Raw genomic sequence first — 15,857 nt, 5'->3', positions numbered from 1 at the left:
GCCCCCCTTCTTCTCACGCGCAGAGCGGGGGGGTCCCTGCCCCTGTCCCCCATCTCCCCATAGCAGAGTGGGGGACCCTGCCCCCGTCCCCCGTCTCCCCATAGCAGAGTGGGGGGTCCCTGCCCCGTCTCCCTGTGACACGAAGTGGGGGGTCCCCATCTCTCCACAGCATAGATGGCCTGTCCTTCCCTGCCATATCCCTGCCCCCCACCTCCCCCGGCGCTGACAGCCCATCCTCCCCGCAGATGTGCAACCTGCTGCAGTACTTCTGTGACCGGGAGCTGCAGCACCGGGTGGAGGCGATCATCGCCTTCTCGGAGCGCTACATGGACCGGCTCCAGAGCAACCAGCGCCAGCGCTATGGACTTCTCATGCAGGCGTTCACCATGTCGGCCGCCGAGACCGCCCGGCGCACGCGCGAGTTCCGCTCACCCCCGCAGGAGCAGGTACGGCGCCCGGCCCCGGCACACTGCCTGGCACCTCACTGGCCCCTGTGCACCGCCTGGCCCTGGCACACTGCCTGGCACCTCACTGGCCCCTGTGCACCGCCCGGCCCCGGCACACTGCCTGGCACCTCACTGGCCCCTGTGCACCGCCTGGCCCCGGCACACTGCCTGGCACCTCACTGGCCCCTGTGCACCGCCCAGTCCTGGCACATCGCCCGGCACCTCACCGGCCCCGGCACACCGCCCGGCCCCAGCACACAACCCGGCACCTCACCGGCCCCGGCACACCGCCCGGCCATGGCTCACCGCCTGGCACCTCACCGGCCCCGGCACACCGCCCAGCCACGGCTCACCGCCTGGCACCTCACCGGCCCCGGCACACCGCCCGGCCACGGCACACCATCCGGCCCCGGCACAGCACCTGACACCTCACCGGCTCCGGCACACCACCCGGTCCCAGCACACTGCCCGGCACACCGCCCAGCCCCGGCACACCGCCTGGCACCTCACCGGCCCTGGCACACCGCCCAGCCCCTGGCCAGCCCTGGGACGTCCGTGCGGCAGGGACGTGGGGGGGAATTGGGAGGGGGGCAGGGACTGGACCAGCCCGTGGGGCAAAGGGCCCAGGTGCTGGAGCAGCAGCAGGTCGAGCCCCGGCCCCTGCCTGCTCGTCCTCCCCTTCCCCCCGTGGTCCCCGCGCCTCACCATCTCACCCCGCCCCCCCCCCAGATCAACATGCTGCTGCACTTCAAGCAAGGGGCGGACGAGGAGGAGTGCCCGGTGCCCGAGGACATCCGTGACGAGCTGCTGGATTTCCACACCGACCTGCTGAGCCACTGCGGTGAGGGGCCCCCGCCCCGTCCCGCTGGGTGTCTCCCCACCCCACCCCCAGTGCCCAGGGCCCCGTCCCGCTGGGTGTCCCGTCCCCCCCACCCCTGCTGCCCAGGGCCCCGTCCCGCTGGGTGTCTCCCCACCCCACCCCCACTGCCCACGGCCCCGTCCCGCTGGGTGTCCCGTCCTCCCCACCCCCAGTGCCCAGGGCCCCGTCCCGTCCCCTCCACCCCCACTGCCCAGGGCCCCGTCCCGCTGGGTGTCCCGTCCCCTCCACCCCCACTGCCCAGGGCCCCGTCCCGCCTGGTGTCCCGTCCCCCCCACCCCCACTGCCAGGGCCCCGTCCCACTGGGTGTCCCGTCCCCTCCACCCCCACTGCCCAGGGCCCCGTCCCGCTGGGTGTCCCCCCCACCCCACTGCCCAGGGCCCCGTCCCGCTGGATGTCCCGTCCCCCCCACCCCCAGTGCCCAGGGCCCCGTCCCGCCAGGTGTCCCCGTCACGGAGTCCCCGGGCGATGCTCTGGAACTGCTCCCCACAAAGCCAGTCAGGACTTTGGGGAGCCTCCTCTCCCTCGGAGCAGACTGTCTCCAGGGCAAGAAGCTTACACGGCTTCACCTCCTGGGTCTCTCCTGGGAGCATTCAGCATATGCCCCTCCGTGCGCTTCCCACAGCGAGTCCGCCCCGGCGGGGTCCTGGGGAAGCCAAAGGGTCCTGCACCCCCACTTCGCAGTCAGACGGGACTCTCAGCCAGCCAGTAAAACAGAGGTTTATTAGATGACAGGAACAGGGTCTAAAACAGAGCTTGTAGGTACAGCGAACGGGATCCCTCGGCCGGCTCCATTCTGGGGGGCAGCGAGCCAGACACCCCCATCTGCCCTCACTCCTAGTCCCCAGCCAGCTCCAAACTCAACCCCCTCCAGCCCCTCCCCCTCTGGGCATTGTCACCTGATCTCTTTGTTCTCCAACACCTTCAGCTGGCACCTTGCAGGGGGGAAGGCCCCGGCCATCAGTTGCCAGGAGACAGAGTGTCAGCCATTATGTGCACTGGCCCTTTGCTCTGCAGCAGTCACACCCCCTAGAGACTTAAGAAATGCATAGGGGAAACTGAGGCACCCACACAGTATTCAGAGGAAACATTAAGAACAGTCCCACTTCGTCACACACCCCCACCCCCAGTGCCCAGGGCCCCATCCCGCCTGGTGTCCCCCCACCCCCGGGGCCCACTCGTGCCGTGTCCCCCCAGGCATCGAGGCCGAAGGGGGGGAGGAGGAGGAGGAGGAAGACACGTCCCTGCGACACCGGCTCAGGACCCTGGTGCAGAAGGTGCTGAGCTTCCGGAAGAAGAAGAAGGAGCAGGAGGAGGAGCTGCCCCCCGAGGAGGAGCCGGCGCCCAGTAAGCCGGGCGGGAGCGGGGGGGTGGGGGGGGGGCTGGCTGGGGGAGGGGGGGGGCTGGGGGGGCTGGCTGGGATGGGGAACTGGGGGCTGGCTGGGGGAGGGGCGGTGGCCGGGGGGCTGGCTGGGATGGGGAACTGGGGGCTGGCTGGGGGAGGGGAGGTGGCCGGGGTTGGCTGGGATGGGGAACTGGGGGGCTGGCTGGGGGAAAGCCGGGGGGCTGGTTAGGGGAGGTGCGGTGGCCGGGGGGCTGGCTGGGATGGGGAACCGGGGGGCTGGTACCTATCCCTTCTGTGGGTGGTGCCAGGCATGCACTGCCCCCCATGCAGGGGTGTCACGCTGGGGGGAAGGGACCCCCAGTGACCTCCAAGCCTCCTGTTTTAGGCCCCCCATTGCAGAGGGCCCCTGAGCTCTGGGTCCCAGGGTGCCCCAGTCTTGGTGTGCAGGCGCCATGGTGCTGCTGCTGCCCCCGGCACTGCCCCATGTGCCCCAGCTACCCGGCACTGCCCCCCCTGTGACCTGGCGCTGCCCCCTGCCCCCCGTGGCCTGGCGCTGCCCCCTGCCCCCCTGTGACCTGGCGCTGCCCCCCTGGGCCCCCCATGACCTGGCGCTGCCCCCTGCCCCCCGTGGCCTGGCGCTGCCCCCTGCCCCCCTGTGACCTGGCGCTGCCCCCCTGCCCCCCCCATGACCTGGCGCTGACCCCTGCCCCCCCCAGGCACGCTGCAGGAGCTGATCTCCCACACCATGGTGCACTGGGCACAGGAGTCCTTCATCCAGAGCCCGGCGCTGGTGCGTGTCATGTTCAGCTTGCTGCACCGGCAGTACGACGCCATCGGGGAGCTGCTCCGCGCCCTGCCCCGGGCCTACACCATCAACGCCGTCTCCGTGGGCGACGCCATGAGCCTGCTCGAGAGCCTGGGCCAGATCCGCTCCCTGCTCATCGTGCAGATGGGCCCGGAGGAGGAGACCCTCATGATTCAGAGCATCGGGTATCCCCTCGCCGCCTCCCCCCCGGCCCTGGGGTCCCCTCGCTGCCTGTGTCCTGCCCCTCCGGCCCTGGGATCCCCTGGCCGCCTCCCCCCCCAGCCCTGGGGTCCCCTCGCTGCCTGTCCCCCCGGCCCTGGGGTCCCCTCGCCGCCTGTGTCCCGCCCCCCCGGCCCTGGGGTCCCCTCGCCGCCCACGCCCCACCCCCCTGGCCCTGGGGTCCCCTCGCTGCCTGTGTCCTGCCCCTCCGGCCCTGGGGTCCCCTCGCTGCCTGTGTCCTGCCCCCATGTCCCTGGGGTCCCCTCGCTGCCCACGCCTCCCCCCCCAGCCCTGGGGTCCCCTAGCTGCCTGCCCCTCTGGCCCTGGGGTCCCCTCGCTGCCCATGCCCCGCACCCCGATCCACAGCCCCCTGCTCTCCCAGCGCTGGAGTCCCCATCCCCATCTCTGCCATAGGGCCTGCCCCACTGTCACGGAGTGTGGGGGACGCAAGGCCCTGAACCCCCGGCTTCCTGCGATTCACCATGGCTCTCAGCCAGCCAGTAAAGCAGAAGGTTTATTTAGACGACAGGAATACAGTCCAACACAGGTCTTGCAGGCCCAGACAACAGGACCCCCTCAGTTAGGTCCATCTGGGGGTCCCAGGGCATCTCAGCCCCCTTGGGAGGTCAGAGTCCCGTCTGCCTCCCAGCCATTCCACCAGCCAGCTCCTCCAAACTCCCCTTCAGTGACCCCTCCCACTGCCTTTGTTCAGTTTCCCGGGCACAGGTGTCACCTGGCCTCTAACCCCTTCCTGGGTTCTCACGTTACACGCTCAGGTATTCTCCTCTGTCAGTCTCCCATCCCCCAATGCAGACTATCCTAGCCACACTCCCCTGTCAGCATTCACAGACCACAGCAAGAACAGTCCCAGTTCGTCACACCTACACTTCCCTGCTCCAGATTGTGAGAGGCCAGTGGAGGACCACCCCCCCCTCACACACACACACACACACACACACACTCCCTTCACCGGCAACTCAGCCCCCAGCGTGGCTAAAGCCCAGCCCGGTGCCGCCCGCTCCGCAGGGTCCATATCCCCCCCATCCCCTTCTCCCTCTGCAGAAACATCATGAACAACAAAGTCTTCTACCAGCACCCCAACCTGATGCGAGCGCTGGGCATGCACGAGACGGTCATGGAGGTGATGGTCAACGTGCTGGGAGGGGGCGAGTCCAAGGTGAGTGGAGGGTTCACGCAGCCTGACGTCAGGCCAGGTCCTCGTGGGACCCCCTGGATAACCCAGGCCAGAGTCCTGCCCCCAAACAATTCCTAGAGCAGATCCTTTCAGAGAACAGCCAGCCCTGGCCTTGGGGTCCCCCTGCTCTGCTGGTGCCCCACACCCCACTGGCCGAGCCCTGGGGTTCCCAGGCTCTGCCGGTGCCCCGCGCCCTGCACCCCCCAGCCCTGGGACCCCCTGCCTCACTGCTGGCGCCCCATGCCCCCTGGCCCTGGGGTCCCCATGCTCTGCCGGTGCCCCATGCCCTGCATCCCCTGACCCTGGGGTCCCCTCACCACTGGCATCCCCTGGTCCTGGGGTCCCCCTGCCTTGCTGCCAGCACCCCCACCCCCGATCCACAGCCCCCTGCTTTCCCAGCCCTGGGCTCCCCACCCCCAGCTCTGCCATAGGGCCTGCCCCACACCTCCCTGCTCCCTCTGAGCAGTGTCCGATTGTGGGGGGGGGGGAGGGAAGTGTGTGTCGGGGTTGGATGTCCCCTTGAATGCCCAGGCCGTGTGGGGCGTAGCTCAGAAACCGCTGAGCCGAGCATGGCAAAGAACTGAGACCCGGAGCAGAAAACCCCCAGCCTGAAAGAAATGCAACAAATGGGAGTTATTCGACCACCCCAGCTGCAGGACAGGGACTGCACACAATGCACCAAGTTGTATTCAGTAACCAAAGACAGCCCCCTCTGGGGCGGAGCGCGGGGGCTGTTTATACACGGCCCCCACACTTGGTGCTGAGATACAGCCGCCTCTGGGGCGGAGCGCGGGGGCTGTTTATACATGGCCCCCTCACTTGGTGCTGAGATGCAGCCACCTCTGGGGTGGGGCACGGGGGAGGAGGCTCATAGGGAGGAGGCTCTTGTGCCCCCATTGTGGGGTGTGGCAGGGCGGCTTGGAGATGGGGCTGCTGCTGCAGGGTCAGGGGGGCAGGGAGGAGAGAGACTCCCCCTCCCCCCGGCTGTGAGAGCTGCAGAGGGGCGGGTGGAAATAGGGGGAGGGTGGGGGAAGGGCCTGTTGCCCCAGAGCAGGGGGGGAGGTGGGGGCTGGCTGAGCAGGGATGGGGGGGAGGGATTTACTGGCATCTCCAACGCCCTGTTCCCCCTTCTCCCCCCAGGAGATTCGCTTCCCGAAGATGGTCACCAACTGCTGCCGCTTCCTCTGCTACTTCTGCCGCATCAGCCGCCAGAACCAGCGCTCCATGTTCGACCACCTCAGCTACCTGCTGGAGAACAGCGGCATCGGGCTGGGTGAGCTCCCCACAGCCCCTGGCAGTACGGGGCGCAGGACACAGAGCTGGTGGGGTGCGATCTCCGCCAGCAGGGGGCAGCAGGGACACACCCACCCAGAGCAGGGCTCAGCCCCTCCAGCAGGGGGCAGCGTGACACATACACACTCACACACACACGTACGGGTGCCAACGCCAGGCAGCTCTTCGCACGCTGCCCTGCTCACGCCCGGCCCCCTTCCTGAGCCCCCGGGCGCTAATCCCGCTGCCCTCCCCCGGGCGGGCCCCTCTTCTCCCCTAGGCATGCGGGGATCCACGCCCCTGGACGTGGCTGCTGCCTCCGTCATCGACAACAACGAGCTGGCGCTGGCGCTGCAGGAGCAGGACCTGGAGAAGGTGGGGGGCCTGTGGGGATGGGGGGCGAGAGGTTTGCAGGGTAGGGGACAGAGCGCAACTGACCAGGGTGGGAGGCTGAAACTGACCAGGGAGGGAGGCTGAAACTGACCAGGCTGGTGGGGATGAGGGGGATGGGGGCATCGTTTCAGCAAGCACCGTCAGCCCGCTGGCCCTTTCCCTGCGACCCCCGCTCCTTGGCTGCTTGGGGAGGACAAGTACCCCCCGCCCCACGGTCTGCATGCTCCTGCCCCCCCCCCAGGTGGTGATGTACCTGGCGAGTTGCGGCCTGCAGAGCTGCCCCATGCTGCTGGCCAAGGGCTACCCCGACATCGGCTGGAACCCCTGCGGGGGGGAGCGCTACCTGGACTTCCTGCGCTTCGCCGTCTTCGTCAACGGTGAGCCACTGGGCACGGCGGGGATGGGGGGCATCCCTGTATGCGGAGCCCCCTGGCTCGGGGCAGGGTGGGCCATGGGGCAAAGACCCCCCCCCGGCTCAGGGCAGAGCGGGTCATGGGGCAAAGACCCCCCCCCCCAGCTTGGGGCAGGGCGGGTCATGGTGCAAAGACACCCCCCAGCTCGGGGCAGGGCAGGTCGTGGTGCAAAGACAGCCCCCCCCCCACGGCTCGGGGCAGGGCGGGTCGTGGGGCAAAGACACCCCCCCCCACCCCGGCTCGGGACAGGCCAGGAACGTGTCTCTTGCTAGGTGAGCCTGGCTTGGATTGAAGAGCCCCGGGAGGTGCCAGCCCTCCTGCCCCCCGTTACCTGTCCCCCTCCCTTGGCACCAAGGGGTCCCAGCCAGGTCTCCCCCCCCTGCCAGGGCTCCCCTTTCCTGCACCCACCAGTGAGGCAGGCAGCCGGTCTGAGCGCGGTGCCCTCCCGCCCCTGCAGGCGAGAGCGTGGAGGAGAACGCCAATGTGGTGGTGCGGCTGCTGATCCGCCGGCCCGAGTGCTTCGGGCCTGCCCTGCGCGGCGAGGGCGGCAGCGGGCTGCTGGCCGCCATCGAAGAGGCCATCAAGATCTCGGAGGACCCGGCCCGGGACGGGCCCACCGTGAAGAAGGACCGTCGGCGGGAGCTGTGCGTGCAGGCGCGGATTTGCACGGGCAGTGTCGAGTGTGCGCGTGCGTGTGCACCCGGGCCGTGCCGTGGGCACAGAGCTGTGTGCTGTGCCGCGGGGGTGCACAGACCGTGGTGGACACTGTGTGTTCTGGGTGTGCAGCTGGTTGTGTGTGTTTGCACGGTTGATGCGCGGTGCACGTTTGCACCAACCCTGTGTGTGTGCGCATGCAGGTGCGTAGCTGTGAGCACATGGGCAGTGTGTGTGTGCGTGGCGTGGTGTGTACCTCGCACTCTGCGTGTGCACAGGGTGTCTGTGTGTGCCCTCCCCGTGTCCCCCACCAGCTACACACATCAGGGCAAACGCTGCCTTCCAGAGCGCCACTCCACGGGGGCTGCCCTGCGTGTCGTCCCGCTCAGCCCCCCATGGTGAGATCCAACCATCCCTTCCCCGGTCACACCGCCAGCCCTGCATGCTCCCCTCTCCTTGCGCCCCCCTCGGTCTTACCCCCCCTCCCTTCCCCGGGCCCCACACACACCGACCCACGTGTGTGTCCTCCAGCATTTGTGTCTTCTCTGCCCGCCCCCCGGATCCCCACCCACACCCTCAACCCTGCCCACGCCAACACCCCAAGCCCCCGTGTGCCCAGCCCAGAGACATGCCCTTCCTCCCTGGCCGGGGCTGGCGGGAAACAGGATCCCGCCGCCCCTCACTCTCGCTCTCTGCGCCCCGACAGGTTCGGGGGGGAGGAGACGCATGAGGAGAACCGGGTGCACCTGGGCAACGCCATCATGTCCTTCTACGCGGCGCTGATCGACCTGCTGGGGCGCTGCGCCCCCGAGATGCATGTAAGCACCCGGGCGGGGGCGGGGGAGGGCTGGGGGCGCAGGGTGCCAGCTGGGTGACACCTGCGCTCTCTGCCCACAGCTGATTCAGGCCGGGAAGGGCGAGGCGCTGCGGATCCGGGCCATCCTGCGCTCCCTGGTGCCCCTGGACGACCTTGTCGGCATCATCAGCCTTCCGCTTCAGATCCCTGCCTTTGGCAAGGGTACGGGCCTAGGGCCTTTCCCCTCTGGGGGGCGGCGTCCATCGGCCCTGGGCGGGGGGCTGGCTGGTCTGGGGAGACCCGGGGTCTTTCCCCTCTAGGGTACGGCTCCCATCGGCCCTGGGCGGTGGGCTGGCTGGTTCGGGGGGACCCAGGGCCTTTCCTCTCTAGGGTGCAGCTCCCATCGGCCCTGGACAGGGACTGGCTGGTTTGGGGGGCCCTGGGGCCTTTCCCCTCTGGGAGGCGGCTCCCATCGACCTGGGATGGGGGGCTGGCTGGCTTAGGGGGGTGGGGAATGGCCCTTGGGGGCTGGCTCTGGTCTGGCCCCGGGGCGAGGTTGGGACTGGCTGGCTCAGGGGGCGGGAATGGGGAACAGGGCACAGGGCAGGGAAGCCCAGGACCAGCTGTCTGGGGGTGAGGGGCTGATATTCGGGGACCCTGGAGACTCCCATTTTTGGGGGGCCAGGAGGGGCAGGGCAGCGGGACTGAGACGGTGTCCCCCCCCCCCCCCCCCCCCGTGTGTCTGCCCCCAGACGGGAACGTGGTGGAGCCCCGGATGTCGGCCAGCTTCGTGCCAGATCACAAGGCGCCCATGGTGCTGTTCCTGGACCGCGTCTACGGCATCGAGAGCCAGGACTTCCTGCTGCATGTGCTGGAGGTCGGCTTCCTGCCCGACATGCGGGCCGCCGCCTCGCTCGACACCGTGAGTGGGGCAGGGCCGTAGGGCAGCCAGCTGGGATCCCCCCACCACCACCTGGGGGCAGGGCCGTGGGGCAGCCGACCGGGATTCCCCTGTCACGGACTCACAGGTCGTGCCCACTCTTGGCCCCGTGAGGTCCATGGGGGGTGCCCCTTTCAGTGAGACCGCCATTCCCGGGGGTCCACTCTCTCTCTGGGGTCAGGCCCCTCCACCTCCTGGAGTCGCACCTCTCTGAGCCTTAGCACGTCTGTCTCTCGCCGTGGCCCCCTCAGGGAGTCCCCTCGCTCTGGACCCCGGGGCCTCCACCCCCCGAAGGGGACGATGCCCCCTGTTCTCTAGCCCAGAGCGACTCTCAGCCAGCGTAACACAGGAGGGTTTATTGAGCGTTGAACACAGCACAGGAAACTCTCAATGCTTTAGGCCTGGCCTCCCTCAGCCCAGCACATCCCAGTCTCCCCTGCATCTAGGTGGGCTCTGCCTGCTCCCCGTCTCCAGCCCCAAGCCCCTCTGCTCCCAGCTGGATATCTGAGATCACTTCCCCCAAACCCCGCCTCTGTCCATTGTCTTCTCTCCAGGGAAACAGGGTCGCCTGGGCCACCTCTCCCCTCTTCTGACCTCTGGCTGGAACTGGCTGGTCAGGTCACCGGGGTCCCCTCGCCGCAGCCCATTGTCCTCCCACTGGCCAGAACCGGCTGTGACTTCCGAGCTGGGCCTGCGGGTCACCCGGTCACCAGTCGCTGGGGTATCCGTCCTCCAGGCCATCGCTGGGGTCCCAAGTTCCCTCTCCGGTCCTCTGTAACCACGAACTCCCTCTCCCATCACCTCGTTAAACCAGTAGCACCCAGGGACACTGAGTCCCACCCCCTCTGCATGTAAACCCTAGGGAAAACAAGAAAATCCCCCATAGGAAACAAGGAAAAACAAGAAACTCCCCCACTTCGTCACATCCCCCCATGCCCCTCCTCTGCTGTAACCTGCCTCCCCCCCAGGCCGCCTTCAGCACGACGGAGATGGCGCTGGCCCTGAACCGGTACCTGTGCTGCGCCGTGCTGCCCCTCGTCACCAAGTGCGCGCCCCTCTTCGCGGGCACCGAGCACCGCGCCATCATGGTGGACTCCATGCTGCACACCATCTACCGGCTGTCCCGTGGACGCTCCCTCACCAAGGCCCAGCGCGACGTCATCGAGGAGTGTCTTATGGCCCTGTGCCGGTACGGCCCGGCGAGCTCTGGGGCTGGGGCCTGGCCCCTTGGGACATAGGGCCTGGCCGCTTGGACCTCTGGCCTGACCCCCATTGGGACACGGCGCCTGGCCCCTTGGACCCCCAGCCTGATCCCAATCGGGGCACTGGACACATGGTTTGGCCCCTCAGACCTCAGGGCTGAGCCCCCTTGGGACACAGGGCCTGGCCCCTCGGACTCCATCAGGGCATGAGACCTGGCCCCTCTAGGGTGCCCTGTCCTGGTTTTGCTGGACCCAGCTGGGGCAGTGGGACACGAGGCCTTTCCTCGCTAGGGGCCACTGGCTGTGAGTGGAACCAGCTAGGTCTGTGGCACTGCGGCCCCAGCTCCGACCGATGCCAGGTGTTGAGACCCCCATCCACGGCGGAGGCTGTACCGGGCTGCCAGCCCTACTCGGGGCGTCCCCAGCTGTCCCGGCAGGGAGGGCCTTCCTGACCCCCAGCCGCTAGTCAGCTCCCGCCCTGAAGCCTGAGGACTGAGACGTGCCAAGCAGGCACTGCCATTTGCCTTGGGGATACCCTGCAGCGGGAGGTTCCGCAGGTTCATTCACTCCCCTCCAGTGTCTCGGGCAGCATGTCCCGCTGTGAGAGTGGCTCTCTCCCCCCAGGTACATCCGGCCCTCCATGCTACAGCACCTGCTGCGCCGGCTGGTCTTCGACGTGCCCATCCTCAATGAGTTTGCCAAGATGCCCCTGAAGGTGAGGGGTTGGGGGGGGGACACACGCGGGGCTGCTGCGCAGGCCGTGCGCCGGCTTGCTGCTCGGTGGTAGAGAACACCGGGTGGGGGGCACGGCCACAGCTGGGGGGGTGGGACCGGGCACAGTGGAACAGCTGCTGTCTGGTGGGCAGGGCTGGGCTGTCCTGACACATGCCGGGCCGGAGGGGGCGGGGCTGAGATGCTGCCAGGAATGCAACGCAGGGGGGGGCTGCGCTAGCGTGTGCCATGCAATGCGCTGGGTGGGGACGGCTGTCCAGGCCGTGGGGCCCTGGAACGTGCCTTTGTGGGGCCGGCCGGGTCGTGGGGCCCTGGAATGCGCCTTTGCGGGGCCGCGGGGCCCTGGAACACGCCTTTGCGTGGCCGTGGGGCCCTGGAACGCGCCTTTGCGGGGCGGGCCGGGCCGTGGGGCCCTGGAACGTGCCTTTGTGGGGCCGGCCGGGCCATGGGGCCCTGGAACGCACCTGGGCGCGGCCGATGAGCTCGCAGTGCAGCAGAGAGCGGGGCGCTACCCAACGACGGCTGCTGTGGGGTCCCCCAGCTTGGGGGGCTGCCCCAGTGCCCAGCGCGCCAGGGAAGGGCGGTGCCCATGGCCGCGATGCCCCCCCCTGGGCTGTGTACGGTCTGCGACCCAGCGGGCGCCCCCAGGAACTGTATCCATCCGCCCCCAGCTCCTGAACAACCACTACGAGCGGTGCTGGAAGTATTACTGTCTGCCCACCGGCTGGGCCAGCTATGGGGTGAGCTCCGAGGAGGAGCTGCACCTCACCCGCAAGCTCTTCTGGGGCATCTTCGACTCCCTGGCCCACAAGGTGCGGGGGGAGGGGGGGAGTGGGGGGAGTGGGGTACTATTGTGTGATTAGGGGAGACAGGGGCTGGGGATTGGGGGGGCAAGATGGGGGAGGGGTGATAGGGGAGGGGGCTGGAAGGCAGAATGGGAGAGGGAGGATGGGGGAGGAGAGGGAGGTCTGGGGGGCAGAACGGGGGAGGGAATGGGGGGGCTGGGGGCAGGGTGCCGGCTGGGCCCCCCTGACCCCGCCCCCCCCTGCAGAAGTTCAAGGCGGAGCTGTACAAGCTGGCCATGCCCTGCCTGTGCGCCATCGCCGGCGCCCTGCCCCCCGACTACGTGGATGCCAGCTACTCCTCCAAGATGGAGAAGAAGGCCTCCGTGGACGCCGAGGGCAACTTCGACCCCAAGCCCGTTGAGACCCTCAAGTGAGGAGCTCCCGGACTGGGGTCATGGGGGGGCCTTGGGTGGCGTAGATCCTCCCGCCCCCTGGGAGTGCCCCTCACTCCCGACCCACAGCCCCCTGCCCCCCCGGCTCTGCCGGTGCCCCTCACTCCCGACCCACAGCCCCCTGCCCCCCCGGCTCTGCCGGTGCCTCTCACTCCCAACCCGCAGCCCCCTGCCCCCCTGGCTCTGCCGGTGCCTCTCACTCCCAACCCGCAGTCCCCTGCTGTTCCCGTCCCAGAGCTCTGTGGGGCAGGCACCCCCATTGGGAGTGCTGGGCTGTGGGGCAGCATTCCTTTGGGATGGAGTTTGCGCCCCCCCTACCCTGCCCCCCCAAAGCCACGTGTGCCCAGGCCCAGCTTGGAAGCTCCCCCCTGAGCACTGCTTCCCCCCCCCACAGCGTCATCATCCCCGAGAAGCTGGACACGTTTATCAACAAATACGCCGAGCACACGCACGAGAAGTGGGCCTTTGACAAGGTACAGGGCCCGCGGCCCACAATGCACTGCTTCCTCCACCGGCCCACAATGCACTGCTTCCCCTGCCAGCCCACAATGCACTGCTTCCTCCACTTGCCCACAATGCACTGCTTCCCCTGCCCCTGCCAGCCCACAATGCACTGCTTCCCCTGCCCCTGCCAACCCACAATGCACTGCTTCCCCTGCAAGCCCACAGTGCACTGCTTCTCCTGCCCCTGCTAGACCACAATGCACTGCTTCCCCAATGTGACCTCCCCATGACCCCCTGTGACTCTACCCTTGCTGTGAACCCTCAGGACCTCCTGACCTCAGTGTGACCTCCCCATGACCCCCAGGTCCACCCCGTGACCTTTGTCCTCTGTGTGACTTCCCTTGTTACCCCCCAACCCCACCCCCTCTGGGCATGACCCCTGGGGCCAACACCTGGGACCTTTCCTCCGACAGATACAGAACAACTGGACCTTCGGGGAGACGATCGATGAGGAGGCCAAGACCCACCCCATGCTGCGTCCCTACAAGACCTTCTCTGAAAAGGTACCCGCCCTTCCCCCTCCTGGCCCCAGCCCATTGGCCCCCCACCTGCACCCCCACACACACTCCAGCCGCCCCCCCGCCAGCCAGACTCCCACAATGCACCTGCCAGGCTGCACAGATTGGGGACGGAGACCCTGGTTTCCCCCCCCCCCATCCCCCTCCGTCTTCCCGGCGGTGCGGTTCTCAGCCCTCAGTCCAAGGGGGGTGTCCTCCCGTCCTGCTACCCGCCTCCACCCCCTGCCCCTGACCAAGCCCTGAGCCAGCACCCGGCTTGGCCCCGCAGGACAAGGAGATCTACCGCTGGCCCATCAAGGAGTCGCTCAAAGCCATGATTGCCTGGGAGTGGACGGTGGAGAAGCCCCACGAGGGCGAGGAGGAGAAGACAGAGAAGAAGAAGACACGGAAGATCTCGCAGTCGGCCCAGGTGAGGGCAGTGCGGCTCGTGGGGGGCTCAGGACTCCTGGATTCTGTCCCGGCTCTAGGAGAGGAGTGGGGTCTAGTGGTTAGAGCAGGGGAAGGGGTTTTTGGGGATCTGGACTCCCCAGCTCTGGGAGGGGAGTTGGGTCCAGTGGTCAGAGCAGGGGGCTGAGAGCCAGGACTCCTGGGTTCTCTCCCCAGCTCTGGGAGGGGAGTTGGGTCCAGTGGTCAGAGCAGGGGGCTGAGAGCCAGGACTCTTGGGTTCTCTCCCCAGTTGTGCCGTTGGGAACAGACTCCATGGGGGGAGGGGAGCACTGAGCTGCCCATCCAGTGAAGCGAGCCCCGCCTAGGGTGGGTTTGTAGGGGGGCGGCTTGGCCTCTATGGCCAACCTGACACTCTGAGGGCCACCCCCACCCCCTGGAATGAACCTGCAGCCCTCTAGCCCCGTGGGTGCCCGGATGCCACATAGTGGGCATGCGGAGCTGGGTGGGCGAGAGCACCAGCCTGTGAACCACAGAGGATCCCCACCAGCCGGGAGCAGTAGAGGGCCCATGACACACAGAGGGAGACGCTCCAGATCCAGCCAGCATGGAGGTGCGATTGGGGGAGGGGAAACGTGGGGCAGTGATGGTACGACCTGCGGGGGGGGGGAGGGAAACAGCCCCTCTGAACTCTAATCCCTCCCCCACAGGCGACCTACGACCCCAGTCATGGCTACAACCCCCAGCCCATCGACCTGTTGGGGGTGACGCTCTCCCGGGAGCTGCAGGTGAGACACGTCCGCCCCGGGCCAGTGGAGGTCAGGTGGGGGAGGGATGGGCCGTGGTGGGATTGGTACATCTGGGTGTGCTCCATGGAGTGAAATAGGTCACACTCCCTGGCTGGGTGGGCCCCATAGTGCCCCACGAGGGGGTGAATAGCTCACAACCCCCCCTGCCCCCCCACAGGCCATGGCGGAGCAGCTGGCTGAGAACTATCACAACACCTGGGGGCGTAAAAAGAAGCAGGAGCTGGAGGCCAAAGGTGAGTGTCTCCGTCCGTCCGTCCCCCCCGGGGAGCGTCTCTGTCTGCGCCTTCCCCAGCCCAGAGTCTGCCCCCGGCTGACGTCTCTCTCCGCAGGGGGCGGCTCCCACCCGCTGCTGGTGCCCTACGACACGCTGACGGCCAAGGAGAAGGCCCGGGACCGCGAGAAGGCCCAGGAGCTGCTCAAATTCCTACAGATGAACGGCTACGCCGTGACCAGGTAGGGGCGGGGCCCCGCTGGGGGGGAGAATGACCACGACACCTCTCCATGGCTCACCGTGCTTCTGGGATCCCTGGGCCCCCTTCCCCCCCGATCCCATGGGCTGCACGTCAGGCCTCATCCCCATCTGGGGGTGGGGGTCACCCCATCGAGTCCATTGCCCCTGGGGGGGCAGACTGCCCCCTCACCTGTTCCCCCCCTAAGGGCGGGATTGTCCCCGCCAGTCTGTTCCCTTCCCCAGGAGTGGGTCTGTCACTGTCTGTTCCCCCCGGGCTGTGGCTGGAGACGCCAGTGCCCTGACCCTGCTCTCCCACAGGGGGCTGAAGGACATGGAGCTCGACTCCTCTTCCATCGAGAAGCGATTTGCCTATGGCTTCCTGCAGCAGCTGCTCAAGTGGATGGACATCTCACAAGAGTTCATCGCCCACCTGGGTAGGGCGCACACCCCCCGCCATGCGCCCCTGGCTGCCCCCTCCCAGAACCATTAGGACCCACAGCGGCTCGGCTGCACCCTGTGTCTCTGGTGCGGGCAGTAAATCCGGGGATTGGAGGAGGGGCTGGGAGCCAGGACTCCGGGGTTCTGTGCCCAGCTCTGGGAGGGGAGTGGTGTCTAGGGGTTAGAGCGGGGGAATTGGGAGCCAGGACTCCTGGGTTCTCCTGGGT

General features: G+C 68.1%; 1 protein-coding gene across 4 annotated transcripts in view; it reads left to right on the top strand.

Moving 5' to 3' along the window:
* Positions 1-15,857, top strand: part of RYR1 (ryanodine receptor 1) — a 99,134-nt gene that overhangs the window by 38,957 nt on the left and 44,320 nt on the right. For all 4 annotated transcript variants that reach the window (XM_054010211.1, XM_054010210.1, XM_054010208.1 and 1 more), the window contains 23 exons: positions 246-446; positions 1,176-1,287; positions 2,521-2,670; positions 3,385-3,658; positions 4,755-4,869; positions 6,028-6,160; positions 6,440-6,534; positions 6,794-6,929; positions 7,423-7,609; positions 8,326-8,437; positions 8,517-8,637; positions 9,168-9,337; positions 10,324-10,544; positions 11,182-11,272; positions 11,961-12,101; positions 12,341-12,504; positions 12,921-12,999; positions 13,444-13,533; positions 13,817-13,957; positions 14,643-14,720; positions 14,899-14,974; positions 15,071-15,194; positions 15,511-15,626. In XM_054010211.1, the coding sequence (XP_053866186.1) occupies positions 246-446; positions 1,176-1,287; positions 2,521-2,670; positions 3,385-3,658; positions 4,755-4,869; positions 6,028-6,160; positions 6,440-6,534; positions 6,794-6,929; positions 7,423-7,609; positions 8,326-8,437; positions 8,517-8,637; positions 9,168-9,337; positions 10,324-10,544; positions 11,182-11,272; positions 11,961-12,101; positions 12,341-12,504; positions 12,921-12,999; positions 13,444-13,533; positions 13,817-13,957; positions 14,643-14,720; positions 14,899-14,974; positions 15,071-15,194; positions 15,511-15,626 (3,127 nt within the window). The remainder of the gene's footprint in view (positions 1-245; positions 447-1,175; positions 1,288-2,520; positions 2,671-3,384; positions 3,659-4,754; positions 4,870-6,027; positions 6,161-6,439; positions 6,535-6,793; positions 6,930-7,422; positions 7,610-8,325; positions 8,438-8,516; positions 8,638-9,167; positions 9,338-10,323; positions 10,545-11,181; positions 11,273-11,960; positions 12,102-12,340; positions 12,505-12,920; positions 13,000-13,443; positions 13,534-13,816; positions 13,958-14,642; positions 14,721-14,898; positions 14,975-15,070; positions 15,195-15,510; positions 15,627-15,857) is intronic.

The sequence above is a fragment of the Malaclemys terrapin genome, chromosome 20 (genome assembly GCF_027887155.1).
Source record: "Malaclemys terrapin pileata isolate rMalTer1 chromosome 20, rMalTer1.hap1, whole genome shotgun sequence".
Classification (NCBI taxonomy): Eukaryota; Metazoa; Chordata; order Testudines; family Emydidae; genus Malaclemys; species Malaclemys terrapin.
Note: the sequence above shows the minus strand (reverse complement) of the source record. Positions and strands in the feature narration are given on the sequence as shown.